The 25,534-nt window shown below is 45.0% G+C and overlaps 1 protein-coding gene across 6 annotated transcripts; it reads left to right on the forward strand.

The window, feature by feature from the left end:
- Positions 1-38: 38 nt before the first annotated feature.
- Positions 39-25,534, forward strand: Urb2 (URB2 ribosome biogenesis homolog). 6 transcript variants are annotated; one of them, XR_015643338.1, is made up of 11 exons: positions 39-228; positions 2,213-2,351; positions 3,728-3,904; positions 6,219-9,549; positions 12,301-12,461; positions 14,830-14,940; positions 16,285-16,527; positions 19,110-19,197; positions 22,186-22,325; positions 24,107-24,496; positions 24,838-25,534. XR_015643338.1 is itself a non-coding variant. In XM_087594301.1 (10 exons), the coding sequence occupies exons 2-10, from the start codon at positions 2,226-2,228 to the stop codon at positions 24,302-24,304; spliced, it is 4,575 nt and encodes a 1,524-aa protein (XP_087450427.1). In that variant the 5' UTR covers positions 39-228; positions 2,213-2,225; the 3' UTR covers positions 24,305-25,534.

Consider the following 25,534-nt stretch of genomic DNA (forward strand, 5'->3'; position numbering starts at 1 on the left):
CCCGCCCCGAGCCGTTGGCGTCAACGTCTGCCGGAAGCGCCTCCCTCACGTGTGGCTCGGGGCTGTGGAGGTCCCAGGTGAGCGGACCGCTGAGGAGTTTGGTGTTGGTGTTGGGACGCCGCTTTGGCGGATCCGGACAGCAACTGGAGGGAACCCGGCTGGAGAGACGGGAACTGAGGAAGCCCTGCGGGAGGGATTTCCCGCTCTGTAAGGGAACCCCACACTGAGGTATTTTTCCTGAGGGAACCCTACTTGAGGTTCTGAAGGCTTTAACCGCATCTGAAGGAGCTCCCCTTGAGAGAACCCTGATCTCTGAGAGAAACCCACTTTAGAGAGCGCCCCGATCTCCTACATGGAGCTCGGACCCGAGGGAGCCCCGATCCGGGTAGTAGGATTTGAAGGTACCAATCTAGAAGAACCTGAACCACCACCACCACCACCACCACCACCTCCTCCTCCTCCCCCTCCCCCTCCCCCTCCCCTCCCCCTCCTCCTCCTCCTCCTCCAATTCCCTCCCTCCCCCTTTTCTTCTCCAACTCCTCTACCTCTTGTCCTCCACCTCCTTGTCCACATTTTATTTGCACGAGTGTCTTGCCCCTCCGCACGCCTTTGTACACCCTCAGGAGTTAGAAGAGAGCGTTAGGTCTAGAACTGGAGATGCAGGCAGTTGTGAGCCGGGATGTAGGGTACGGGACTCGAACCTGGCTTCTTGGGGCGGGCCGGGGGTGGGGGTGGGGAGCAGTAAGTAACCCTAACCACTGAGGTGTCCTTTCCAGCCCTTAGAACAGCGGTTCTCAATCTTCCTAGTCCTGCGCTCCATTAGTGCAGTTCGTGTTGTGGTGATCACCCCACCCCACCCCCTCCCCGCGGCCCTAAAGTTACAATTTTATAATTGTAATCTTCCTCATGAAACATAGTGTAAGTAAAGTATCTGGAGTGCAGCCCTGTGGGGGCGTGACCCACAGGTTGAGACACCCCCCCCTCCCCCCCAGTCCCTTCCGAGGAAATTTGAGGGCCCGGGACAGGAAGGGATGCGCCTCAGTTCTGAAGGAATGTAGTAAACTTTCCAAAGTGCACAGCCTCCTGCCTTGACACAGTAGTATGGTGAATGTTTATCTTTTTTTTTTTTTGAGCTAATTTGTTTTACCTTAAGGAAAACTTTTTATGACTTTTAAAAACTCAAAAGGTTTGGCTGCAGTTCATAGCGATTGGAAGTTGTTAATGTATTCTTGACTTTGTTACTTGGGATTTTATTGTATTGTCACAGTTTTTAAAAGATGTATATGCTTTTTTGTCTGACGTAACCGTGTGTATGTGTGTGTGTGTGTGTGTGTGTGTGTGTGAGAGAGAGAGAGAGAGAGAGAGAGAGAGAGAGAAGTTACTGTTATTGTAGAAATAACAGCATTTTTATTGAAATCAATTTAATGCCTGACTTCTTTCTCTTTCTGTCTTTCTTGCCTTCTTTGGCCTGACATACATGAAGGATCCTGGGGAGAAGATGCAGAATCCCCTGGAAATTGACCTACGATAGTTGTGGGGGTTAGGAACTGAACTTGGGCTCTCTTCAGGAGTAACAAGTGTTCTTTACTGTTGAGCTGTTCCCTCAGCCACAACACCTGACTTCTCTTTCACCTCAAGAAGCATGTTTTCTTCAAGCACAGTATTGCTTGCTTTTTTGCTTATTTAGTAGTGCTAATCCTGTACATTTTAGAAGCTATTGCTAAAGCATCTCTTTGATCTGAAATCGTGTGTGGTGACTGTCATCCTGTGAGTGGTTCTACACTTTAATTTTTCCTCATTGAGTTCCTGTATTCTCTAAGTGTGATGTGTGATCACAGCAGTATTGATGATCTATTGTCTATCTGCTTTTGCTGAAAGCCAGTTTCAGATTAACTAAGTATATGACACAACATCTCACATGTATCCTTGGCTGGCCTCTGCTTCCCAGTCGTACTCGATAAGGTATATGGTGAGGGGTTAAAGAGGTGACCCAACAGTTAAGAGCACTGCTGTTCTTGGAGAGGACCTGGGCTCAGTTCCTAGCACCTACATGGTGGCCAGCTTACAACTGTTTGTATGCTAGTCTCAAAATGCCCTCTTTTAACCACCTTGGTTACATATTCGTAAAACAGTTTTTTAAAGATACTGTTCGTTTTCTGATGTTTGTTCAGGTAGGCCTTACTATAATACTGTTTTCCCTTTTTAATTGTAGAAGACGTGTAACAATGGCTGCTGTTTATTCTGGTATTTCCTTTAAACTTAAAAGCAAGACAACTTCCTGGGAAGATAAACTAAAATTAGCTCACTTTGCTTGGATTTCTCATCAGTGCTTTCTACCAAATAAAGAACAAGTAAGTTTAATGTAAAACTTATACATTTTATGAGCTAAAATAATTATATGCACAACTTGGATATTGACATTTATTTCAAAGATTAGAAAACATGTTGGGGAAAAAACGTCACTGGAAGTGTAATATCAGTGATGAAGCGGTGGGAGCTTTCAGTTTGCTAGGTGGAAGGTTGAGACATCAGGAAGTGCTAGTCTATGTGTGAAGGAGAGCTAGAAACAGGTACCAATTATAATGCTGTTGTAATGGGATTCTTTTTTTTTTTTTAAAGACTTATTTTATGTATCTGAGTACATTGTCACTGTCTTCAGACACACCAGAAGAGGGTATCAGGTCCTAATACAGATGGTTGTGAGCCACCATGTGGTTGCTGGGAATTGAACTCAGGACCTCTGGAAGAGCAGTCAGTGCTCTTAGTGCACTGAGCCATCTCTCCAAGCCCATGTAATAATTTTCTAAAAAAGATCCACTGTGTCACCTCTAGGGTGACATCAAGGGCATTGCACTGACCTCAAGGGGCAGGAGAGGACCCCAAGATTAGATGCCTACTCTCTGGGGTTGGGGCTGCAGCATTCCTGGTATTGTGGCCTGGCCACAGCTGTGCTCCAGGCCCCAGGGAGGCTGGAATCCCCCTTCCCTCCTGGCCTGGGAGGCTGAATTGTCCTCCCTACCCCACCCCCACCTCCACTCCATAAGCTCCACAGGTTAAGGGAACAAGCAAGACAGTAAACACAAATAGTCAAGGAACAAGACAATAAGCAAAGTCCCATGATCACTGTTTCTAAGGGTTTATAAGATTGACCAAGATTATCTGAGCCTACTTCCCTGTCTTAGGCCAAAGTCAAACTCTTGCTTGAGGTCTTCTTGTTCTAGCTCAAAATCAGATTCCTGCCTGAGCTAACTTCCCCTGTCCTGGCCCAATGTCACATTCCTGCCAAGTGGCCCCAAAAGTGCTCCACAACATTATTGTTTTTCCTTAATAAACATTTCAAGATTTTTTCAAGATTTCAAAACATATTATTATGTAATGTTGACAAAAATGATTTAAAAATATGCTTTCACTGTACATCTCATGCTACCATTGAGTTGAGATCGTTTGGCCTCAGCTTCCAAGTGCTGATACTAATAGCATGTGGAACCATGTTCAGACTATTTGTTTCAAACAGGCTCTGGCTGTGTTACCAGTCATCTTGAACTTATAGACTGCAGTGCTCCTCCTGCAGTGTTTCACCCTCAGTGGTAACTGATACTGCAGACATATTTTAACAGGAAATGTTTTGTTTTTCTTGCAATAGAATTTGGTCATGCCTGGGTGTCCCTTTAATGTTGAAAATCTTTCTCTCATGTAAAAACTTACATAATGTTTTCTACAAATCCAGGTTTTACTTGATTGGGCAAGACAGTCATTGGTTGCATTTTATAAGAAGAAGCTTGAACTGCAGGAAGATATTGTTGAAAGGCTCTGGGTCTATGTAGATAACATTCTACATAGCAGGAGATTACAGAATCTCCTCAAGAATGGAAAGACTATAAATCTTCAGATTTCCCTTGTCAAGGTAAATAGAGAATGGTCTCTTCTGTTGGTTGTATTCTGTGCATCTTTGTAAATTTCTTGTTACTGCTTAAACTTGTTTTAGAAACTTATGTGACTGTGTGGGAAATTTCAGGGAAGGGAAGGAAGTAGTAATAGTATCCCCTCACTTCCCCAAAAACTACTTCTCTTTTGAACAGGGTCTCTCTTTGTAACCCTGGATGTCCTGGAACTTTCTACATAGACCAGGCTGGCCGTGAACTCAAAAAGATCTGCGTGCCTCTGCCACCTGGTATTTGTAAGCATGGGCCACCACGCCTGGCCTATAACCATCTGCTCTGACACCCACATTCCTCCTTCTTTGTATACCCATGTGCTGTGAACATGGATGTGAATCATCAGAGCTGGTTTGATTACTTTTAAGTGGGAAAGGTAGCTACCATATTCTAACTACACTGACACACAGATACAGACACTTGTAATTCTCTGGAGGGAGATCAAAGATCAAAATGGGCAGGAATTTATCTCAAGGATTTTTGACTAAAATCAGAAAAGTCTGAACTTCATTGTCAAAACAATATTTTCAGATGCCACGATAATAGGTATTACCATTAAACTCTAGTACCAATGAGCAGTTAGTATTCATGACAGGCTCAAAGGGCATGAGGATATAACTGCCCTCACATGAATAGTACGTGGCAGTGTTGGGATTTGAACCTGGATATACCTGTTTGCCAAGCTGTTCAGCCAGAGCCTCACAGAATAGAATGGAACAGAACAGAGAACAAAGAAGTAGAAATGGCGCAGTAATTCTTAAGACCACCACGCCCTTTATTGTGACACTTTGAAAAATGGGTTGCTCTGATTGGTCTTTGCGCAAGTCTAGAGTGTCTCTGTATTTAAGGAATAATACTTAAAAGTTTTAAAATAGGACTGGGGATTTAGCTCAGTGGTAGAGCGCTTACCTAGGAAGCGCAAGGCCCTGGGTTCGGTCCCCAGCTCCGAAAAAAAGAACCAAAAAAAAAAAAAAAGTTTTAAAATAAATGTATGTTTATAGTTATAAAATATTACTAAAAGACACATACAGTTTGAACACAAGTTCTGCTTTCAGGTCTAAGTATGGAAAAGATTTTTTACTGATGAACTATATAGTAAAATATCTGGAGGCCACTGGTGATGTGTTGACATCTTAGAATTCAGCACATTTGCTGCAACTTTTAAAAAAATAAGCTAGTAATAACATGAGTGGGGTTGGGGATTTAGCTCAGTGGTAGAGCGCTTGCCTAGCAAGCGCAAGGCCCTGGGTTTGGTCCCCAGCTCCGAAAAAAAGAAAAAAGAAAAAAAAAATAACATGAGTGGAGATGATTACTTTGTGCAGGGGCTAATAGCTTAGCACATCAGACAGTTTTGATGCTTAGGTGTTTGGAAGGCTGGGAGCAGGTCACTGACCTGACAGTGCATTTTTGGACCTGCCTGCTTGAGTGTCTGAATTTGGAATTTTGAAAGCTAAAAGCGGTGTCTGTAATATATGATAAAAAGACAGGCTCATATGTCATAGACTGGCATCCAGTTAACTAGGTGATTGGGGGATGACCTTGAACTTCTGATCATCTTGTCTATACGTGCTGAGTGCTGAGATTACAGGCAAGCATGACCACACTTGGTTTATATAGTGCTGGGGATTGAGCATAGAGCTTCATGCATGTCAGGCAATTACTCTTCCAGTGGAGTTACATCGCTCCCTGCTTTGGTGTTTCTAGTAGGAAAATCTGACTATCTTATATATACATCCACATCCACCAGGTCATGACGCAAATGCTACCTGAGGACACCGGGTAAAGATTTAGGGTCTAAACCTTTCTTCCTGCTGGGTTGCCTCATCCAGCCTTGATGTGAGGGTTTATTCCTAGTCTTTATTACATCTTATTAATGCCATGTTCGGTTGATATCCCTGAGAGGCCTGCTCTTATCTGAAGGGAAAGGGAGGAACTGAGGTTCTAGGCAGGAGGGGAGATGGAACTAGTTAGGAACTGGGAAGAGTGGAGGGAGAGGAGGCTGTAGTTGGGAAGTATTGTATGAGAGAAGAATAAACGAAACAAAAAATGACTACTGACTTAAGTTTTGCAAAGCCCAGCCTTTTGGAATTGGTTGGCAAGTTTAGAAAGGCACTAGATCTTTTCCGGGTTGATACTGACAGGAGATGGGTATGGCAAGTTCATTAGAAGTAGAAAGGTCTGGTTATTCCTCATCAAGCGTTGCAGAGGAATGATTCTTTCCTGCTTTCTGAGCAGGTGTGGCTTTGGGTAGTCATGAGCTTTCTTTTCTTTCTTAACATTCAGATCATAAATGAGAAAATCGAAGAGTTCTCACTTTCGGGATCCCAGAGGAGTATCTGCGCCATCCTGAGTTGCTGCCAGGGCATCCTCTCAGCACCTGCCCTTGCTGTCATCTACACAGCCAAACCAGAGCTTATTGTGGCTTTGCTGAGCCAGCTCTGCTGGTCAGCCTGCAGACAACCAGAAGGAGCCATGACAGCCAAGCTATTTGAGGTCATTCATCTGGCTCTTGACCATTACCTCAAACTTCAGCAGCAACAAGCCAACCCTAGGCGTGTCTTTGGAGATATGACTGGCCACCTCTTCCAGCCCTGCCTAGTCCTGAGACACTTGCTTTTGGGGGGCACATGGACACAGGCTAGTCAGGGTCAGCTATGGCAGGTACTGAGCCGAGATATCAGGAGTAAGATTGATGCTGTTCTTCGAGGTGGCGTTTTTCGATATGATTTACTCTCATCCTATAAAGAGGAGCTCCTGGAACAGCAACAAGAGAACGTAAAGATGGGAGTCCTGAAGAATCTCCTCACTCCGATGGACACTGTGATTACGAGACTGGTGGAGCCTGACTATGTCAAATCAGACCTGCATGCTTTGGTTGTGGCCAGCTCAGTATCCTTGTTGTACAGACTCTTTCTGGACTCATACCTTAAGGAAGAAAACCAGTTTCTCTGCTTTCAGGTTCTCCCCAGGTTGTTTGGCTGCTTGCAAATTTCACACCTGCAGGAGGGACAGATGGAAGCCCTGTCCCTCTCAGATTGGACCACAGAGCTTCTGGCTGTAGAGCAACTACTAAACTTAGTGGCCACCAGTAACATCTACAATGTAGCTGCTGACAGGATTCGGCATGGGGAGACACAGTTCCACTTCTACCGCCGTGTGGCTGAGCTGCTGATCAACCATTCACAAGCATCTGTGCCAGCTTGGTTTCGCTGCCTCAAGATTCTGATGTCTCTAAATCATTTGATTTTAGAGCCAGACCTGGATGACCTGTTGTCTTCGGCTTGGATAGATGCAGAAGTAACAGAATTTCGAGCCAAAAAAGCCCAGGAGGTACTTATTAACACTGTCTTCCAGACGTATGCCAAGCTCCGACAGATGCCACAGTTGTTTCAGGAGCTTTTAGAGGTGATCTGCCGTCCAGCTGCTGAGGCACTTCGACAGCCTTTGCTTGCCTCAGGCCTCTCTATGGCTCTCTGTGCTTGTTTTTTGGAGCTGCCACTGAGTCAGATCCTGGATACATGGTCCCTTGTACTGGATAAGTTCCAGTCTTTAGTCATGCCCTGTTTGCAGAGTGATACTGATATGGCTTTTAAGGCAATGTCACTTAGCTCTCTGCTACACTGCATCATGTTCAACATGCAGAGTCTGGACAATAACATGCCTCTGCCCATCATCAGACGGACACAGTGCATGATGGAGAGGATGCTGAGAGAGCTTGTGAAGCCCCTTTTGGGCCTTCTCCTGGACCTCTGGAGCCCAGAGCCTGAGCCGTGGCAGCAGAAGGTGAGTGACTCTGCACTCTTACTCTCTTACACCTGGGCTCAGGTGGACACTACCCTGAGTTTGCACTGCAGCCAGTATTATTCTCTGGCAGTCTCCCTAGCCAGGGCTGCACTGGACAGCTCAAACCTCCCTTTGTTGCTACCAGGTGTGGAAACAGAGCTTTGGAAGAAGGTGGAAAAGTGTATAGCCCAGTCCAGGTCTCTCAGTAGGTACTGCTTAGAACAGCTGTACCTTCAGAAGGTGAAAAGGACTTTAATTCGGACTAGTTCCCAGTCCAAAGAAGCCCTTCAAACCTTGAGGTTTGACACTGCCCACATTCTTGATTCTAGCAGAGACTGTTTAAGTCAGAAGACAGTAACTGCCTGGGATAGGCAGGTGTCGACGATGAATGAGTCCTTGTATCCTGTAGCACACTGGCACTTGATTGTATCAAACCTTACAGTTTTAATACCATATCTTTGTTTGAATGATGTGAGATATGTGGCCACTGTCTTGTTAAGAACTTTACCAACAAGTAAAGCCCAGGGAAGCTTGGCACCTGGTGAGTCATATGTCACACTTGAGAAAATATCCACAGCCCTCCTTCACAGCCCTCTCTTTCCAGAGATGCAGTCCCTCTATTCTGCCTTCCTGACTTGCATCATTGCAAAATGTTCTAACATTCTGTGCTCTGGTGCGCATAATGATCTGAGTCTTAGTCAGCAGCTCCCCTGGCTTTTTGGAAAGGACTACCACACACTTGTGGCTCACTGGGAAACCAGATTGGCCAAAGTTGGATCTGAAGGTGTAGAACCAAGAGGAGAAATTGCCCAGAATTTTCTATCCATGGTCAAGAGTGGTTTTCCAATCAAGCTGCATGAAGATCAACTGAAAGACCTCCTGGAGCTCTTCGATGTCATCTCTGCCCTCCACCTGGACAGCCTCTGGCCATCTTACCACGTGCATTTGTTTTTCCTGCTGTTCTCCATGGCCGTCTCCACATTAGGGCATTGCTCTTGCCCCCTAGCCCTCCAGTTCTTGGTGAAGTGCTACCAGCTCCTCAGTGGCCTGCAGAGAGGAAGGAACGCCCGCTCCGTATTCAGGGTCATGTACGTTAGTGACATCTTTGAGGTGGTGCTGACTTCACTGTTGCAAGCCAGTGCAGAGTTTCAAGTTAGGGAGGATGACCCTGCTTGGCTGCAGCTTCTTCAAGTGTCAGGGGTGTTCTTGGAACAGCTCATGCAAATGCTTATCCAAGCAAAGCTGAGCTTGGTGCTCAATTTTGGGAAAATCACTGCCTTTCTCTCCAAGTACAGTAAGGGAGCTTCCAGCAAAGAATTGAATATCCAGAACCTTCGGAGCAGGCAACTGCTTCTGGTGGCTCTAACCAAATTGTGTCAAAGTTTGGGGCCTTGTGTTAAGGAGCGGAGGCAGCTATTGGAGGCCCCAGCAGCACTCCCTGAGCTGCTGCAGCAGGCCATGATGCAGATGGGGGCCATGCTGCAGCTCTGCTTAGTGCCTGGGACTACAGGCTGCCGCCGCCGCCTGCCTTCAGTTCTCCTCTCAGCTGTCCCTACACTTTTAGAAGTAGACCTGAGCCAGCACCTCAGGGAAGGACAGCCCAAAATTGCTCAAGTGGTGGATACCGACAGAGCACTGCTTTCTCATGTGACACTTTACCAGGATGTCTACACTCAGTTGCTGGAGGAGTTGCCAGCCCTGTCGGGGAATACTCAGTCTTTCCAGGCGGCGTTGCGATTTCTAACCTTGTTCCTTTTGGCCCCAGAGTTCCATTCCAAGGAGAGCTCTGTTTTTGCTTCCATATTTTATTCTGTGCAGAAAGTTCTTACAGGTAAGGTGTGTTTTTTGGTGCTTTAAATTAATGTGTATGGATATTTTGCATGCACGTGTGTCTGTGTGACTGGTGCCCTCAAGCTAGAGGACGGTGTCCGATGCCCTGGACTGAAGTTACTGATGGTTGTGAGCTACCACGTGGGCGCTGGGAGTCAGACCTGGTTCTCCGGATTTACAGCCCCTGGCTTTAACCTCCGAGACATCTCCTTAGCCCTGGGAAGATGTTTCTTTATGAGCTGATCCTGTGTTGCAGACGCTGAAGTCAATGGACTCCATGGCCAAGTTACCACGTTACCGTGCTTCATGTCTTAGGGACTCACTCACATGCCTCTGTCTCTTCAGCATATCCTACCGCTATGTGTGTACCACAACTGGTTCGGCCTCCCGCCTTGAACAGGGTGATACCCCCCAAGGCATGCATTTCCTCTTTCTATATTGGCACATGTAATCAGTCACTTCCCAGTTTTCCCTTCCCTATTCTAGGTGTCTCTGTCTCTCATATATTAGGGATTATTTTCTGCACATTCTTGCTTTGTTTGTGAAGCAGGAACTTACTTTGTCATAGCTGGCATGGACCTCATTATGTGGACCTGGCTCATCTCCAATTCCGTACCCAGATTTGTTTTTAAATCATGTGTATATGTGTGGGTCTGTGTGTGTGTGTGTGCACATGTGAGTGCAGGTACCTGTAGAGTCCAGAGGATGGTTGCTGATTCTTTGCAGCTAGAGTTACACATTTGTAACTCTACAGCGTCATGGATGCTGGAAACTTAATTTGGGTCTTCTGTCTGAACATATATGACCTTAACCATTGAGCCATCTTGTCAATCCCCATTTATAGTTTTGAGTTCTTATCTTTTGGGTTTTAATTTTCCCTGGCCACAGATGACTCATACATCTCGGTCATCTCACCTAGGGAAAACTCCTATTTCAGGTTTATAGTGGTATAGATTAACTTTGAAAATTATGGAAACTGCTTTTCTCAGTACCCCAATTCTGCCTGATCAATAATGTATGTGTGTGTGTGTAGTTAAATAGACTGACCTGGTGTCATCTATGTTAATGAGGTATCATCCTTTGAGGTCAGCTAAGACCTTAGACATGGACTAGTGAGAGCTGATGTCTTCCTGCACAAAACTGACACCTGAAGGATCTTATGTAGCCATTCAAATAGTTATAAAGATGATTTAGAAACATCTAAAAATATTAATGTTAACCAAACACAGTAGAAAAGAGTTCTTTGTGGCAGGACATGGTGGCACATGCCCTGAATTCCAGGACTGCAGAGGTAGGTGGAACTCTGTAAGTTTGAAGCTAGTCTGCAGAGCAGTTTCCAGGCCAAGAATACATAAGACTTCTTCTCAAAATCCAAACAAAAAGAAGATAAAATCTTATAGTGTGTGTGTGTGTGTGTGTGTGTGTGTGTGTGTGTGTGTGTGTGTGTGTTGTGTGTGTGTGTGTGTGTGTGTGTGTGTGTGTGTGTAAAATAGTTACTCCCTAAAGCAGACAGAGATGAGCAAGCCTGATGTCTTGTTTCTAGTCAGTAGTTTGTATCTATCACAAACAACAGAGGCTTTCTTTTTAGTTTTGGGGGTTGCTGAGGAGCTAGAGTAGGAATTCCGTTGTCTTTGAGGGTTGGGGGGCAAGAGTGCATGCAGAGTAGCGTGTGTGCTCGGTTGATTTTCATAGAGGAGCTACTTCTTAGGGTCGGACTTTTAGGAGTGAAGCCACCTGGCCTGCCTGGGCTGCTACCAGATCCGGGTGTATGGATTGAATAGTGTTGCTGTTGTCTTCCTGTCAATGGCCTTTTTGTCTAAGACTCAAGAGTGGATGAACTGAAAAAACCCTGGCTCTGATGATCTTTTTCCAGTTAATAACTCAGGGAATGGTCTTTCCCTTATACTGGAACTAACATTGAATTTTTATTAAAGCTTGTGACAGCATTCCAGGTGAGTGTCTCAGGTTGGCAGCCGGCATCTGAAGTTGTGGTTGCTGTCAATTTGTTTAGCAGAATTAGTGCATCCCCTTTCCGTACCTCTAGTGATATGAGGCCGTTCTAACCTTACTTTTATGTTCTTGGGCCTGTGGTACCTCAGACCACTGGGGCAGAGCCTCAGCTACCTTAGTTGCCTTATTTAGGACTGATAACAGCAGTCCAGGGGGGAGAGTTGGGTTCCCAGAAGCTGTAGCTTTGACTCTGGAGGCATTGACTCCAGCTCTATACTGGCCTTGTCAAGTCCACTCCTGGACAAGGATACAGAACTTAAGTTCACTTTGTCCTTTCATCGGGGCCTTTAAGAAAGTCTAGGGTTGTTTTGTCTCCCCACATCTGGGTATTTAAAAATATCCCACTTCTGCACCATTAATGATTGTATAAGAAAGATAGATAAAGAGCAATGCTCACTGGCATTTTCTGTGTGCACGCACTGTGCATAGGTACAGCTCTGGGTAAAAGAAGGGCACATGAGGGGCTGGGGATTTAGCTCAGTGGTAGAGCGCTTACCTAGGAAGCACAAGGCCCTGGGTTCGGTCCCCAGCTCCGAAAAAAAGAACCAAAAAAAAAAAAAAAAAAAAAAGAAGGGCACATGAGCATCTGCTCTGACTTTCACCACTACTGTATCTTTTGTACTGTTGACTCGTTGGCCTGTTAACTCGTGTTAGTAATGCTGCATGTTGTCATCATGTGGCAGCTTCACAGATCACTGTCACTTCACTCAGATCATAACAGTGTTGGCTTCTTTTCCTGCAGGTCCATGCATACCTGCTCCAGTCACTCAGGATACTGAGCCTCATCTGGGAGCCCTGCTCACCCAAATGTTTAAGGCTGAGACAACAGAGCACTTTGGGATGGTACTGCAGTCTATTCTTCAGGGGCTGGATGTCACTCAGGCATGGAGGTCGGATCTACAGGTGGCTATCTTCTTTCTTTTGTTACAGGCCTGGAGTGGTAGTCATTCCTGGAGAAAGGAAGAATTGTTTGAAAGTTTGTGTCACTTCAAAAACTAAACAAATTTGCCGGACAGAGCGGAGGCAGAGCAGGAGCTGTGGGAGGGAGCCTAGTTGTGGACTATCTAGTTGCCACCAAAGAGGTCTTACTCCTCACAGGAGAGTTTCTTCAGAATTACAGATGTGTGCTCTCATTACATGAGATGCGAAATATATATAAAGACCATATAAAAATGTCTACAAGTTCATTCCATCTACCACAGTCTTTTGGGAACATTATTAAAAGAGTTAAGAATGAAGATTAAGAGAGATGCTTGTGAGAAAATAAGACATATTTGAGAACATGGTTGTGAGTTTCTCAAAGAGTTGCCCTCATTTGCTTTTTTGAAAAGAACTTGATATGGTCAGACAGCTATAGACCAGAATCACTTGGGTGTGTGTGTGCACGTGCGCACACGCTCTGTGTATATTGCTTAGTTGGTAGAATGTCTGTATTGCATTCATGAGGCCCTGGGTTCAAATCCCAACACCTACAAAAAAGAAAAAAAGCTCTTGAGCTCTCAGTTTATAAGCCCAGTCAGTGTCCATGTAGAACGCCTTTCACAACTCAGAAGTGAGGACGATCGAGGATGATTTCTGGTCAGATACTCCCAGTGACACTTGAGGGAAAAAGTCTCCATAGACTGGTCTAGGCGGTTGCTGCTTCTCCTCCTCTTCTTTTCCTGAGCTTGCTATTGCAGCCCAGTCCTGAATTTATAATCTCCTGCCTCAACCTATCAAGTACTATTAATACAGATATATACTGTTAATGTCTAGCCTCATTAGTGGCTTCTTGATTCCTGGTCATTGACAACATCAACATCTGGGTTTTTGATCTGGATTAGAGGACAGTTAGTGGGTAACTGAGTTCTGGCAAGGGGCATAGTTCAGACCCTTACCCATGAGCATGAAGGCCTGAGGACCTCGCCATCCCCACCAGTTGCCTGCCACACTTGCCTGTCTCTGGAACTTACATTGTATTTCTTTGTGGCACAATTGGGATCCAGCTTTGAAAAGGACTCTAGGTCTCTGGGCTTTCATCAGCAAATGATTTGGTGGAGAAAATAACACCCAAGAGTTTATTACGCCAGTTAAATAGAGAAGGCTTCATAGTCAAAGGAAACTTGAAGTGAGCATTGAAGAATGAAGAATTTGAAGGGACAGCGGGTGTGCATAGGATAGCAGTGTATGTCTGCTGGGGCAAAGGGGTACAATTATGAAAAAGGACACAAAGGCACCAAACTACAATGGGTAGATATATCATCTAGATATGCAGGAAATTGGCAACAGTCAGATTTGCAGGTTTGTGCAATCAAGAGAAGGCAAGGGAAGAGTGCACAGGGCAGAAATCTGGATCCAGCTGGGTTGTGTGACTTCATAGTCTTAGGAGAGAAAGAGGCTGTTGTAACACTGAGAAGCAGGACACAAGGCCAGGCCATTCCTTGTGGAACCTGTAGTAAAAGAACCTGCCTGCCTGTCCTCTGGCTTAGAGGACACGCCTACCACACAGCATCTCACCCTGTGTTTCCTTTAAACCTTGCCTTGCATAGTTTTGTTTTTAATCTTTTAAATTTTCCTTTAGTGGTGTGGGTGTTTTGCCTGCGTGTGTATGTGTACACCTTCTGCATGCCTTGTGTCTGCAGAGGCAGAGGCCATCAGATAAATACCCTGGGACTGGAGTGAGATGATTGTAAGCCACAGTGTACACGTGGGAAATCTAGCCCAGGTCCTCCGGAAGACTCTCCCTCTTAACCACTAAGGCATCGCTCCAGCTCCCCTGTGTATTTTTTTTCTCTGAGACAGAGTTTCTTTGTATAACACATCCTTGGATGTCCTAGAACTCGCTCTGTAGACCAGGCTGGCCTTGAAATCAGAGATGCCTCCTGAGCGCTGGGATTAGAGATGTGCACCTCCATTGCCCAGTTCTTGTGTAGTTCTTGATCAGAGAAGTAATAGTGTCTCTATGATTAGCATCTTGGCAAAATGGAGTCTATGATTAGGCCAATCTTTGTGCCTCACTGAACTTGGTGTCCTGGACCAATTTTGATTTGTGACTAGTTTAGTGAGGTGCTTCCCAAAGACCCTATTTTGCTTGAGTCAAACTCCTCATTATTGCTTCCTATCTGCACAAATGTAAAAGATGGTCCTTGCTCTTAAAACTCAACCCTGACCAGTTTTTGTCCTTGTTCCTGAGCCCAATAACATGTCAGTACCAGTAAAAGGCTCTCCTCTCCTATGGCATTCTCTCAGGGGATTGGCTATTTCAGTGCTAAACTTTGCCTTTTTGTTTCAGGTTGTTTTGTGTGCCATTAGACTACTCAACCTGCTGCTCAAATGTCCACTCAGTGGAGAAAAGGCGAGTTTGCTATGGCGTTCTTGCCCCCAGATAGTGACGGCTCTGATGGTGAGTGGCTGCTTGAGATGACCCTCCAGCTTGTCTGTCATTTCCTCTTCTGTAAGACAGCTAGTGGCTTGGGCTCTGTCATCTCTGGTTCTGGGGATCTTTCTTGAAGGTGGCCATGAACAGGTAACCCATTTGTGCTTTCTGTCTATGTACACTGTTAGACAGTGAGAGGGACGGGCACTGAGAACTCAGTCAGGGAGGGGTGAGACTGGTGGCTAGGACACAGTGAGGCTACTGTGCGCCATAGACTCAGGTGGAGGAGACCCATGGGGCCGATCCCCACGAAGTTCTCTGGTCAGTTAGGGTTAGGACGGTCAGGTGTGTACGACATGTGACACAGTAAGGGGGATACTCTTATTTAGCTTGAGTAGTAACATTGTGACAGGTCACGGTTGCTTCTTAACAAAGTGTTGAAGTTTCATCTGGCAATAACTTGGTTTCATTTTTCACTACAAGAACCTGTTTCATGGAGGTTAGTCTTAATGTTTGCACACTCCATTGATCCTGACTCCCAAGATTCTTACTGCAGCTAGGAGAGGGCAGAGCTTGCCTGCCCTCATCACCATCCAGCCTGCAGCCTTGCTATCTAGAGAACTGTTCTGGATTAGCATGGTTTCAGAGCTAAAAGGCCTGAGAACTAGACTGCATGGTCCTTCCTTTTTCTAATTTGCTTCTTCTGTCTTTTCCCTAAGAGTTTGTAACACAACGCCTGTGCTAAAGCCTGCTGTTGCCCTAATGTGTTTTTGTTGAGCAGACGATGGAGAAGCAAGTTACTGAGTAGGGTATAGAACATACTGATGGGCGGCCATAATGGTGACTGTATGCATATTGACTACATTGAGATGAACTAGGTTAGAACCCACTTGATGCCTCTGATGTGTGTGGCAGACTGGCTTCAGAGCCATGCTCCTTGCAGAATGGTGGGACTTGTAAGATTCAGGACCTAAAAGCCTCCTCCTATACTCACTGTCAAACTGGGAACCATAGGGGTGCTCTCTGTTCTCTAGGACACAAACTGAAGATGTTAACTAGACCGTTACTGCAATCACAGGCGTTTGGAACTGATTTTGTTTTGGGAAAACACAGTTATATGTGTCTCACAGCAGCTTCCTTGTAAGAAGTTGGATGTGTCTGTTTAAGAAATGTCTATGGTAGATAGACAACAAACACAGTGAGGACTGAGGCTGCCAGGTCTATAGAAGGTTACCTTGGAGACTTGGTTTGCTGACTGACCACACCACTTCCTTGTAGAACACAGACCACCTTTGTCACCTACAGCTTTAATGATTTTCTTTCTTTGGAGATCACCTTCACTTTCTTCTCTTTGTCTGTTTTGCTTTGTAGCTGCAACACCGAGAGGCCTGCCAGGAGCAGCCTGTGGCCCTAGTAGTGGTTGAGCCTATTCTTGAAGTGTTGGCTGTTCTGCTTCGGAAAGGGGAGGAGAGCATCAGCAACCCTCACCATGTCAACCTGGCCTTTAACATCTTGCTCACAGTCCCTCTTGAGCACCTGAAGCCACGGGAGTTTGGCAGTGTCTTCCTGAAGACGCACAATGTGCTCTTCTCCATCTTGCAGTGCCACTCTAAGGTGAGAGGCAGAAGTGTAGCTGCTCTTCCATGAGCTGGGGATGCCAGCTGCTAGAGGAGCTGCTGGGGCTGCTCAGCACAGCCTGCATGCATGCATGGTAGGTCCCTGAGCTGTCTTTACTACCACCCAAAACAGAAGCAAACAGACAAAACTAAAGAAAGGAAAGCTTCACTGTTGCAGATTTTACTTCAAGTGATTTCTATAAACTTCTCTGCAGGCCACTGAGTTGTTCTTTACCATGTCTGACCCTCTGAGTGGGGTCATATTATACAAAGGAGGCACATTTCTCTGTTTGCTGGTGGTATTTAGACCAGTCATGACCTTGCTTAGATATGATGGGTTTATAATTCAAGTGGGAGAGTGAATGAAGGTCTTGAGTTTACTCTGCTACTGTTTATATACCTGTGACCATATGTGACAGGAAGTCATAAATACTGTGTATGTGCCTGACATGTTGAGATATTTCTAAGTATTTAGATAGTCTAAGAATAGACAGTGTGCACACATACTATGAGGTGTGTTTGAAGGTCAAAGACACATTGTGGAATCAGTTCTCTGCTCCTTTTGTATGAGGCCCACTGTCCAAATTAGGATTTCTACTGCTATAAAATAACACGATCAAAGAGCAGGTAGGGGAGAAGAGGATTTATCCCACATCACAGTCCATCACTGAAGGAAGCCAGGACAGGAACTCAAGCAGAGCAGGAACCTGGAGACAGGAGCTGGGGCAGGAACCTGGAGGCAGAGGCCATGGAAAGGTGCTGCTTACTGGTTTGCTTCCCCTGCTTGTTCAGCCTGCTCTCTTACAGAAGCCAGGACACTAATTAAGGAAGTTTGTTGCAGCTGGATCTTGTGGAGGCATTTCCTTAACTGGGGCTCCCTCCTCTCTGATGACATTAGCTTGTGTCAGGATGATATTAAACTAGACAGCACATCTAGCAATTGAAATCAGGCCACCGGGCATGCATGCAAACACCTTTACCCACTGAGTGATCTCATCTTCCCAACAATGCTGGTTTTTAAGAGAAATATTCTATTCCAGAGACTTTCCCAGCTGTCAGCCTTTGGCCCTGCCTCCTATGTCACTGCCTTTGACATGACTTGTGTGCTGTACAGTTAACTGCAGCGCACATCCGTCAGCACTAACTGCTCCTGTCTGGTGCTTTACTCTTTGTTCTACTATGAGCTGGGCAGTCCGGTAAATACTCAGTGGTGCCTGCATGTGGTACTCACTGGCCTCACACGTGGTGGCCAGTTGAAATGTAGTCAGTATGACTAGAAATTGCAGGTTTAATTCTAACTAAATTTACATAAGCTTATTGCTGTTTGGCTGGACATTGTGGTTGTGTTCCTGATGTGCAGTATGAAGAAAGCATGTTTGAGGCTGGGGAGGCGTAAGCATGAGGAGCCCAATTTGGATCCCCAGAGTCCACATAAATCTAGACATGGTAGCCTGTGTCTGTAATCCCAGTGCTTTTATGGTGACATGGGAGGTAGAGACAGGCAGATCCCTGGAGGGTTGAGGGTCAACTAGCCTGGAGAACACAGCAGTGATCAACTAAAAGGTCTTGTCTCAAAAACAAGGTAACAGGCTAGGACCCAACACCTGAGGTTGTCCTCTAACTCTTCTATGTGTGCTGTGGTCACATACATGACTGTGTACATGGATACAAGTAGGTTAAAAAGCAGGTTTTTGTCATCTTAGTCTGAAATATTTTTTTAAATGAAATAAAGTTAGTTTACTGAGAAAAGGCTTTGGCTGGTGTGGTGGTGAATGTCTGTGTTCTCAGCACTTGGCAAAGGCAGGAGTTTGAAACCAGCTTGGCTTCCCACATATTAGTGTCAGGCCAGCCGGTGATGCATAGTGAATGTCTATTTCAAAGGAAGAAAGAGATTTTTGTGAATATGAGAGTGAGCAGGGACTGCAGAAGCACTTGAAGGAGGAGGGTTTTAGACATCTTAGGAAGTTAGAAATAGACTTTTAAAAAGATTTTCTTGTGTAGGAGTGTTCTGCATGTATGTGTGTGCAGCTTATGCATATAGTGCTCATGGATGTTAAAGAGGACATGTGATCCACTGGGACTGGAGTACAGATGGTTGTGAGTTACTGTGTGGGCTCTGGGAACCAAACCCACGTCCTTGGCAAGAGGACCTGTCCTTGACCACTCAGTTATCTCTCCAGCTTCAGGAGCAGGCTTAAAACCCTTAAGAGTCACCTAGTTTCCCTTTCAAGGGAAAGTCCTAGGCAGGCTGTTTCATCCCTGTTAATCAAGATGGTTTGATTCCCATTGTAAGTGAATTTGTGTACTCTTTTATTTTTTTAAAAAATGTCAATTCTGTGTGTTTTTAGGGTATATTAAGAACAGTGTAGAGAAAACAGAGACTTAGCAAATACTAAATCAGCGTGCCTGCAAATTCTGAAAGGTGTGCAATGTGGAACCCCTACTTTCTAAAATGTTTAAACAAAAATTAAGGAGCCAGCTATGAGTGCGGTGCTCAGTGACTTTGTGCTGCTTCTGTATGTCCTGCCAGGTAAGCAGACAGGACGTGACTGACCCACTTGTGTGCTTTTATTACCACAGGTGATGCTGAAGGCCATTCCGTCTTTCTTGAACTCCTTTAATAGACTGTTGCTTTCAGTGCTGCATGAAGGACGGCAGAAAGACCAAGGTAATTCAGATGTGTTTATCATGCAGTGTTTCTGGTCATAAATAGTGTTGAAAATAAAACCACCAAATTTAGGTGATGTGAGAAGTGTTCGGATTATCAAGTGATATTCAAGAAAAAAATTAAAGAGTTATTTTTAAAAAATACTTATTTTAATTACATACATGTGTGTTTGTGTGAATTGTATGTACAGTGTTAATGCTGGTGGAGACCAGAAGATGGTGTTTGATGTCCTAGAACTAAAGCTAAAGTTCTCCATGGTTTAAACCACCTGATGCAGGTGCTAGGAATGGAAGTCGGACATCTGGACAGTAACACTGAGATCCCTCTTCAGCCTCTTGTCCTAGTTGGGATTTCTGTGGCTGTGATAAAACATCATGACCAAGGCAGCTTGGTGGGAGGAAGGGTTTGTTTCAGCTTCTAGCTCTCAGGCCACCCTCAGTCACCGATAGCCAGGGCAGGAACTCATGGGCTGGAACTAAAGGCCATGGGGAATGCTGCTTGCTGGCTTGCTTTCCCTGGTTTGCTCAGCCTGCTTTTTTATATAACTCAGGACCACCTGCCCAAGGGTGGCACTGCCCCCCTGTGGCATGTCCCCTCTTACAAGAATCATTAATAAAGAGAATGAACCATGCCTAGATTTGCCCTCAGGCAATATGATGGAGGCATTTTTCAGCTGAGGCTCTGTTTCCCAGCTGTAATAACTCCAGCTAATGTCAAGCTCACAAAAACAAGAGCAGAATGAGATACAATCCAACCAGGGCATCTCTCAATAAAATTTCTGCTGGTTTGAGATAGGGTCTCACATGTAGCCCTGGCTGGCCCAGAACTCTCTATGTAGACCAGGCTAGCCTCAAGCTAACAGTTGTCCTCCTTGCTCTTTAAGTATTTCAGATCATCACATTTTACTATATCCCAAACTGGATGCATCTGGTGTCTCTGAAACTTCTTTTTCTGGAAAGAAGAGGAGGGAGAGGAGGGGAGAGGATGGCACTATTGACAGATCTGTAGTTATCCCTTTGCTCTGACCAACTGTGGACAACTGGTGACATAGCTAGTAGTCACCACCTCCTGTGCATGGCACAGTGCATGCGCTGACCTAATATTAAAAATTACTGATATTTCGGGCTGGTAATAAGTTCGTTCTCTTTGTTAGCCATCACTAGTTTGCATGATGACTGTCTATGATTTTAGTTAAGGTCCTTTAATATCCCAAGATACTGTTTTGTAGTGACTTCTCTGGGCTACCCAGGGAGGCAGGCAGCCAAACCCAGGTCTTGCTGTGGACTGGAGAAGTGCAGTGTGGCCAATGCTACCTCAAGCTTGTCCCTTATCACATGTTCTGAACATGTTGGCCTGGCTCAGTCCTCTCTCATTCCAAGACTGTTCTCTCTCCATTTGCATCTTGATCCATAAGACTTTGACTGTGTTCTCCTCGTTGGGTTCTAGTGTCCCCTGACTTTTATGCCTGAAGTCGGTAGCCGTAATAGTCAGTGCCAATAGTCAGTACATAAGCTGAGAAGAGAGCAATGGAAGGTTGAGGCCACGGAGCATGAGGCTGAGTACACATGTGAAAACCTCCCAGATGTTACTGTGGTTTCATAGAAGTTACATTGATCTAGAAAGCAGCATTTATTCATCCATTTATTTATTGATAGGGTTTCTCTGTAATATCCCTGGATGTCCCAGAACTTGCTTCATTTATAGACCAGGTTGGCCTCAAAACTCAGAGATCCTACTGCTCTTCTCTTCCAAGTACTGGGATTAAAGGCATGTCCACCATGCCCAGCTTAAACTGTATTTATAAAAAATGTCTGCATGTTTATTCTAAAAACAAACTAGAAATAAATTTTATTGGGATTTAGTGTATGCATGATGAACTTTGTCTGACTGACAGATCATTACAACTTGTTCTGTGCCTTTTATATTAGCCCGACTCTGAGCAATAATAGTCTGTCTTTTTTATTCCTGGGTTTGTTTGCATTTTCTGGATTTATAAGTAAAGTTGTAGCCATCACTGTGCTCAGCAAAGCCTGGGAGGTGATGCGGCCCAGGCCAGAGCTCCTACCCAGGCTGTGCAGGCAGGGAGAGCCAGGGACTGGATGGCCTTACACTGAGTAGTGAGGACGGACTGGGAGTAAGAAGTGACGCTGGGAAGAGTCATAGGCGAGGTGAGGTTGTCGGCTGACGCTATTGCATCATCTCTCCATTTGCTGATGAAAGGAAAACCTTACACAGTTTCTAAAACTAACAGAGGCAACAACGTAATTCGGAACTCTTAAATCCTCTTAATAAACCATTTTGCTTGATAATAATTTTCATTTGATCTGTCTTATGGATCATACTCTATTTCCTTTAAAATAATGATAGCAATCATGGATTCTTACCCTGCAAAGTATTGATTCTCTAGTTATTAGTTGTTTTTCTCCTGGCTTTGCTAAAATACTGTCAAAGCAGCTTCAGACAGGAGGGTTTTCTTTTGTCTCACAGTTTGAGGAGATACGGTCCATCGTGGGGACAGAAGTATGGGGCGTTTGGTCACGTGTCTGTAGTCAGGAAGCAGAGAGAGGGGGCTGCTGGTGCTCACTTGGCTTTGCCTCTCCTTTCCTTATTTTCAACCTAGGACTCCAGACCATGGGCGATGCTCAGGTCCGCGTTCAGGGCTCACTTAGTCCTCCCGGGTGACCAAGTCTCACACACTCTCCCAGAGATAGGTCTGCTAGGGCTGTTAAAATGCAGTAGGTTGACAGTGAAAATTAGTCATCACAGACCCCTAGAAACATACAGGCCTGGATACTGTGTTTTCACTGTTGTGTCCAGACACGCCTTTACTTTACTCTTACCTGCAGTAACCTGCAGAGTAGGCCAGGCAGAGTCTGCAGGCAGAGTCTGGAGAGAGTAAACGGTTACGGTGATTTCTGTTTGTAGTGAAACGGTGGGGCCAGGAGAGATGCTCTTGCCATTCCAACGCTGATCATTTGCCGTCTGTAGGGAGCATGGATGACCTGCCAGTGGTCCTTGAATGCGCACGCCTGGTGGAGAGGATGTATAGCCACATTGCTACTCGAGCTGAGGAGTTCACCACGTTCTCCCCATTCCTGGTGGCCCAGTATGTGACAGAGGTACAGAAGGTAAGACCCAAACTGAACACAATCATCAGAGGTTTTCATTCATGGTCTTGGCATGACTTTTTACCCAAAATAGCAGTTATAGGCCCTTTCGTACTTGGTGTGTGTGTGGTGGTGGTGAGGTTATGGTAATCAGCAGTCCTATAGACTTAGGAATGTGTAAGGGTCATTGAAGCCCCTCACTGAAGTTGCTTAGGACTCCCAGATCTCTGGTTCCAGTACAGACTTGGACCTGTTTTCTTTCTTCCTGGTTATCTATCTGATAGGCAAGTGAAATGTCACCCGGGGCCAAAGAGCCAAGAGCGCTTATGGATCCAGACCATAAGATTATAGAAAAGAAGGGTGGCTCTACTACTCCCACACACTCAGAGCAGACCATGGGGGTAGACACTGAGAAATTTGTTACCAATAATTTTGTCCACATTAGTCTGACTTTTGGGCTTAGTGTTTGAGGATGAATTCATCATTTAGAGAGTTACTTGTTTGCCTTTTTCAGTGCACTGTTGTCATAAACTGCTGGTGCCCATGGTCAGAGAGCTCAGGACTACACACGGCATCGGAACTTTACTTTGATTAGTGAGTGCCAGTGTGTCAAGAGAGCTGGGTGAATAGAGGTGCATGTATCTTCATTTGCTTAATTTGTATAAACACACTCCATGCCTCCTGTCTGGTGGGTTGGCTTGGTACTGGAGTCTCTCGGTAATGGAGCGTCTGCCTACAGAAGTCAGCATTCTCCAGGGAGGTTTGGTTGAACAGCCTTTCTAGATTACTTCCTTCCCTGTTTGAAGTAACTTTCCCACCCATACCCTTGCTGACATCAGTGTTAAGCTTCTAGTCATCCTAGCAACTTTGGCAGGGGTGGATAGGGCAGCAGCAAAGCTAAGAAAGTGCACAAGAAGGTATTTCTAGTGGTCCTAGAATGGCATGAGGACTTGTAACTTGATTTCCCTATGAGTATTTAGCAAATTTCATTGAAGCTTGATATTTCCCAAGCATGGGAGTCATTAAAATAGAAGCTTTTTATGACAGAAAAGCTTGTACCTTTTAACTGGAGAATAAATAGAGAAATAGTAATTGAACTTTGCTGAGGGCCAAAAAGTGAAGTGATAATAGAACCCTTAAGTCATGTTATTCTAAGATTTTCTTTAGGAGACCTCTGGCTTCCTGGCTTCACTATTCATCTCTAATTTACACTTGTCCATTTCTTCCTTTTTGTTTTGTTTTGTTTTAATCTCGAAAGTAGAAAGGCCTTGTGAATTATTGAAGACCATTGGCAGTAGTCTAGGTCTTATCTTTCGTTTGCTCTTAGGTTTGGTAATGAAGAAAGCACTCCATGCCTTAGAGACCGCTCCTGAGAGCCATGAGTTCTCCCAGCCGCATGTTTAGGTTAAGTGCTCAAGAGCAAAGATAGCCAGAGCGATTTCTGCGATTCCCCTGTGCTTCTGTAGATTGGGTGTGGTGGGAGGACCTGCACGGGACAGACAGATGTTGGGAAGACCCTGTTGGTCAGGAGATGCTGTAACCCACAGGCCTGCTTGTTTTGTCTGCTTTATGTGGTGAGAGTCCTGATGCCTTATCTCTAGCTTGGAATGAGGGTGGGTGTTCATCTCATCCAGTGAGTTTTGAAGCTACTGGGATGTGTTTCACTCATCGACCATTGATCCTAAGTGTAGAAAGTCTCAAGGCCAGGGGGCTGTGGCTCTACCAGTTTGATGCTGCTGTCTGATCTTCAGGGTTTTCAGGATGTTGCCTAGTTTTTGCTGAGAGCCCTTCTTCCTTCCCAGGTAACCTTGTACCCACCTGTGAAGAACCTACTTCAGGAAGGAATTTATCTCATCTTGGATCTCTGCATGGAGCGGGATATCCAGTTTCTACGGGCTTCACTACAGTCTGGAGCCCGAGATGTCTTTAAGGACCTGCACAGTGACTACCTCAAGTACCACAAGGCCAAGCATGAGGGAGAGAAGAGATATACGGCCTAGGCCACAGCACAGAAGCACCTGGGGCACCTTGCAGAATATTCATGGTTCAGAGCCCTGGAGGATGTCAGGCTTCTGAAGTTCTCATGCATATTGTCAACAACCATAGGACACACACAGACACACACTCGCACTCACACACTCTCTCACTGTACATCCTTGAATGGCCTAGAGCTCACTATGTAGAACACCAGCGTGGCCTTGAACTCACAAAGATACCTGTGCTTTCTGTATGCTGAGTCTAAATGCACAAACCACCTTGCCCACTTTGGAGATTTCATATTTTTATAGCTTTTTTTAAAATGCTAAATGTTTTTTTGATATCCTGTCCCCAGCAGGATAAAGATTGAACACAGCCCCCCCCCACACACACACACACACACACACTAATCTCACACTGCTGCTGCTCAGTACACCTTTTAAAACTAAGTGTGGTATAAGAGTCCTGGAAATCGGGACTGGGGCTGGTGGTATACACCTTTAATCTCAGCATTCAGGAGGCAGAAGGAGGTGGATCTCTGTGAGTTTGAGGCCAGCAAAGTCTAGGACAGCCACACAAAGAAACCCTATATCAAAAACCAAAAGAAAGAAAGAAACAAACTTGGATATAGGTTCTGAGGTTAATTTAATGGAGAAATTGCTGACCATTATGACTGTACCTTGTGTGGTCCTTTCCTTTTTTTCTCTCCTGGCTGGAAACTGTAGAACTGGTGTTTTGCTTCTGATACATGGGTCAATAATTAAATCCTGTTTGAATAACTCTTCTCTTTAAATTAAATCAGGCTGCAGAGAGACACTTTCCAGCTGCCACCCTGTGCCTTCCCTTTGAGAATTCTGGTGGTGCTGGGGAAGAGCCATGGCCCTGCATAGGGTGGTGTGTAACTGTCTGGTAGGAGGTACTCTAGCACACGAGACAGGACTCCTGCTAGTTCCCGCCTCAGTTTGAGAAATTGATTACAAATATTTTCCTACTCAGTTAAAAATAATGTTAAATGTTCTTACTACCTAAACAATAATATTGTAATGGTCTCAATTATCAAGCCTTTATTATCACTTGGAAATGTCTTGTTTTAGAGTCTTTGTTATGTATATATAAATACATATGTATATATATATGTGTGTGTATACAGTAAATTGATCAAAAATGTGTTTTAAGGTTACTTAATTTTTTTATTGTAATAGTTGTCATTAACTTAAGAGTCAATAAAAATATTTGGTATTTTTTTAATGTTA

Source organism: Rattus norvegicus, chromosome 19 (genome assembly GCF_021556685.1).
Source record: "Rattus norvegicus strain SHRSP/BbbUtx chromosome 19, alternate assembly SHRSP_T2T, whole genome shotgun sequence".
Taxonomy (NCBI): Eukaryota; Metazoa; Chordata; class Mammalia; order Rodentia; family Muridae; genus Rattus; species Rattus norvegicus.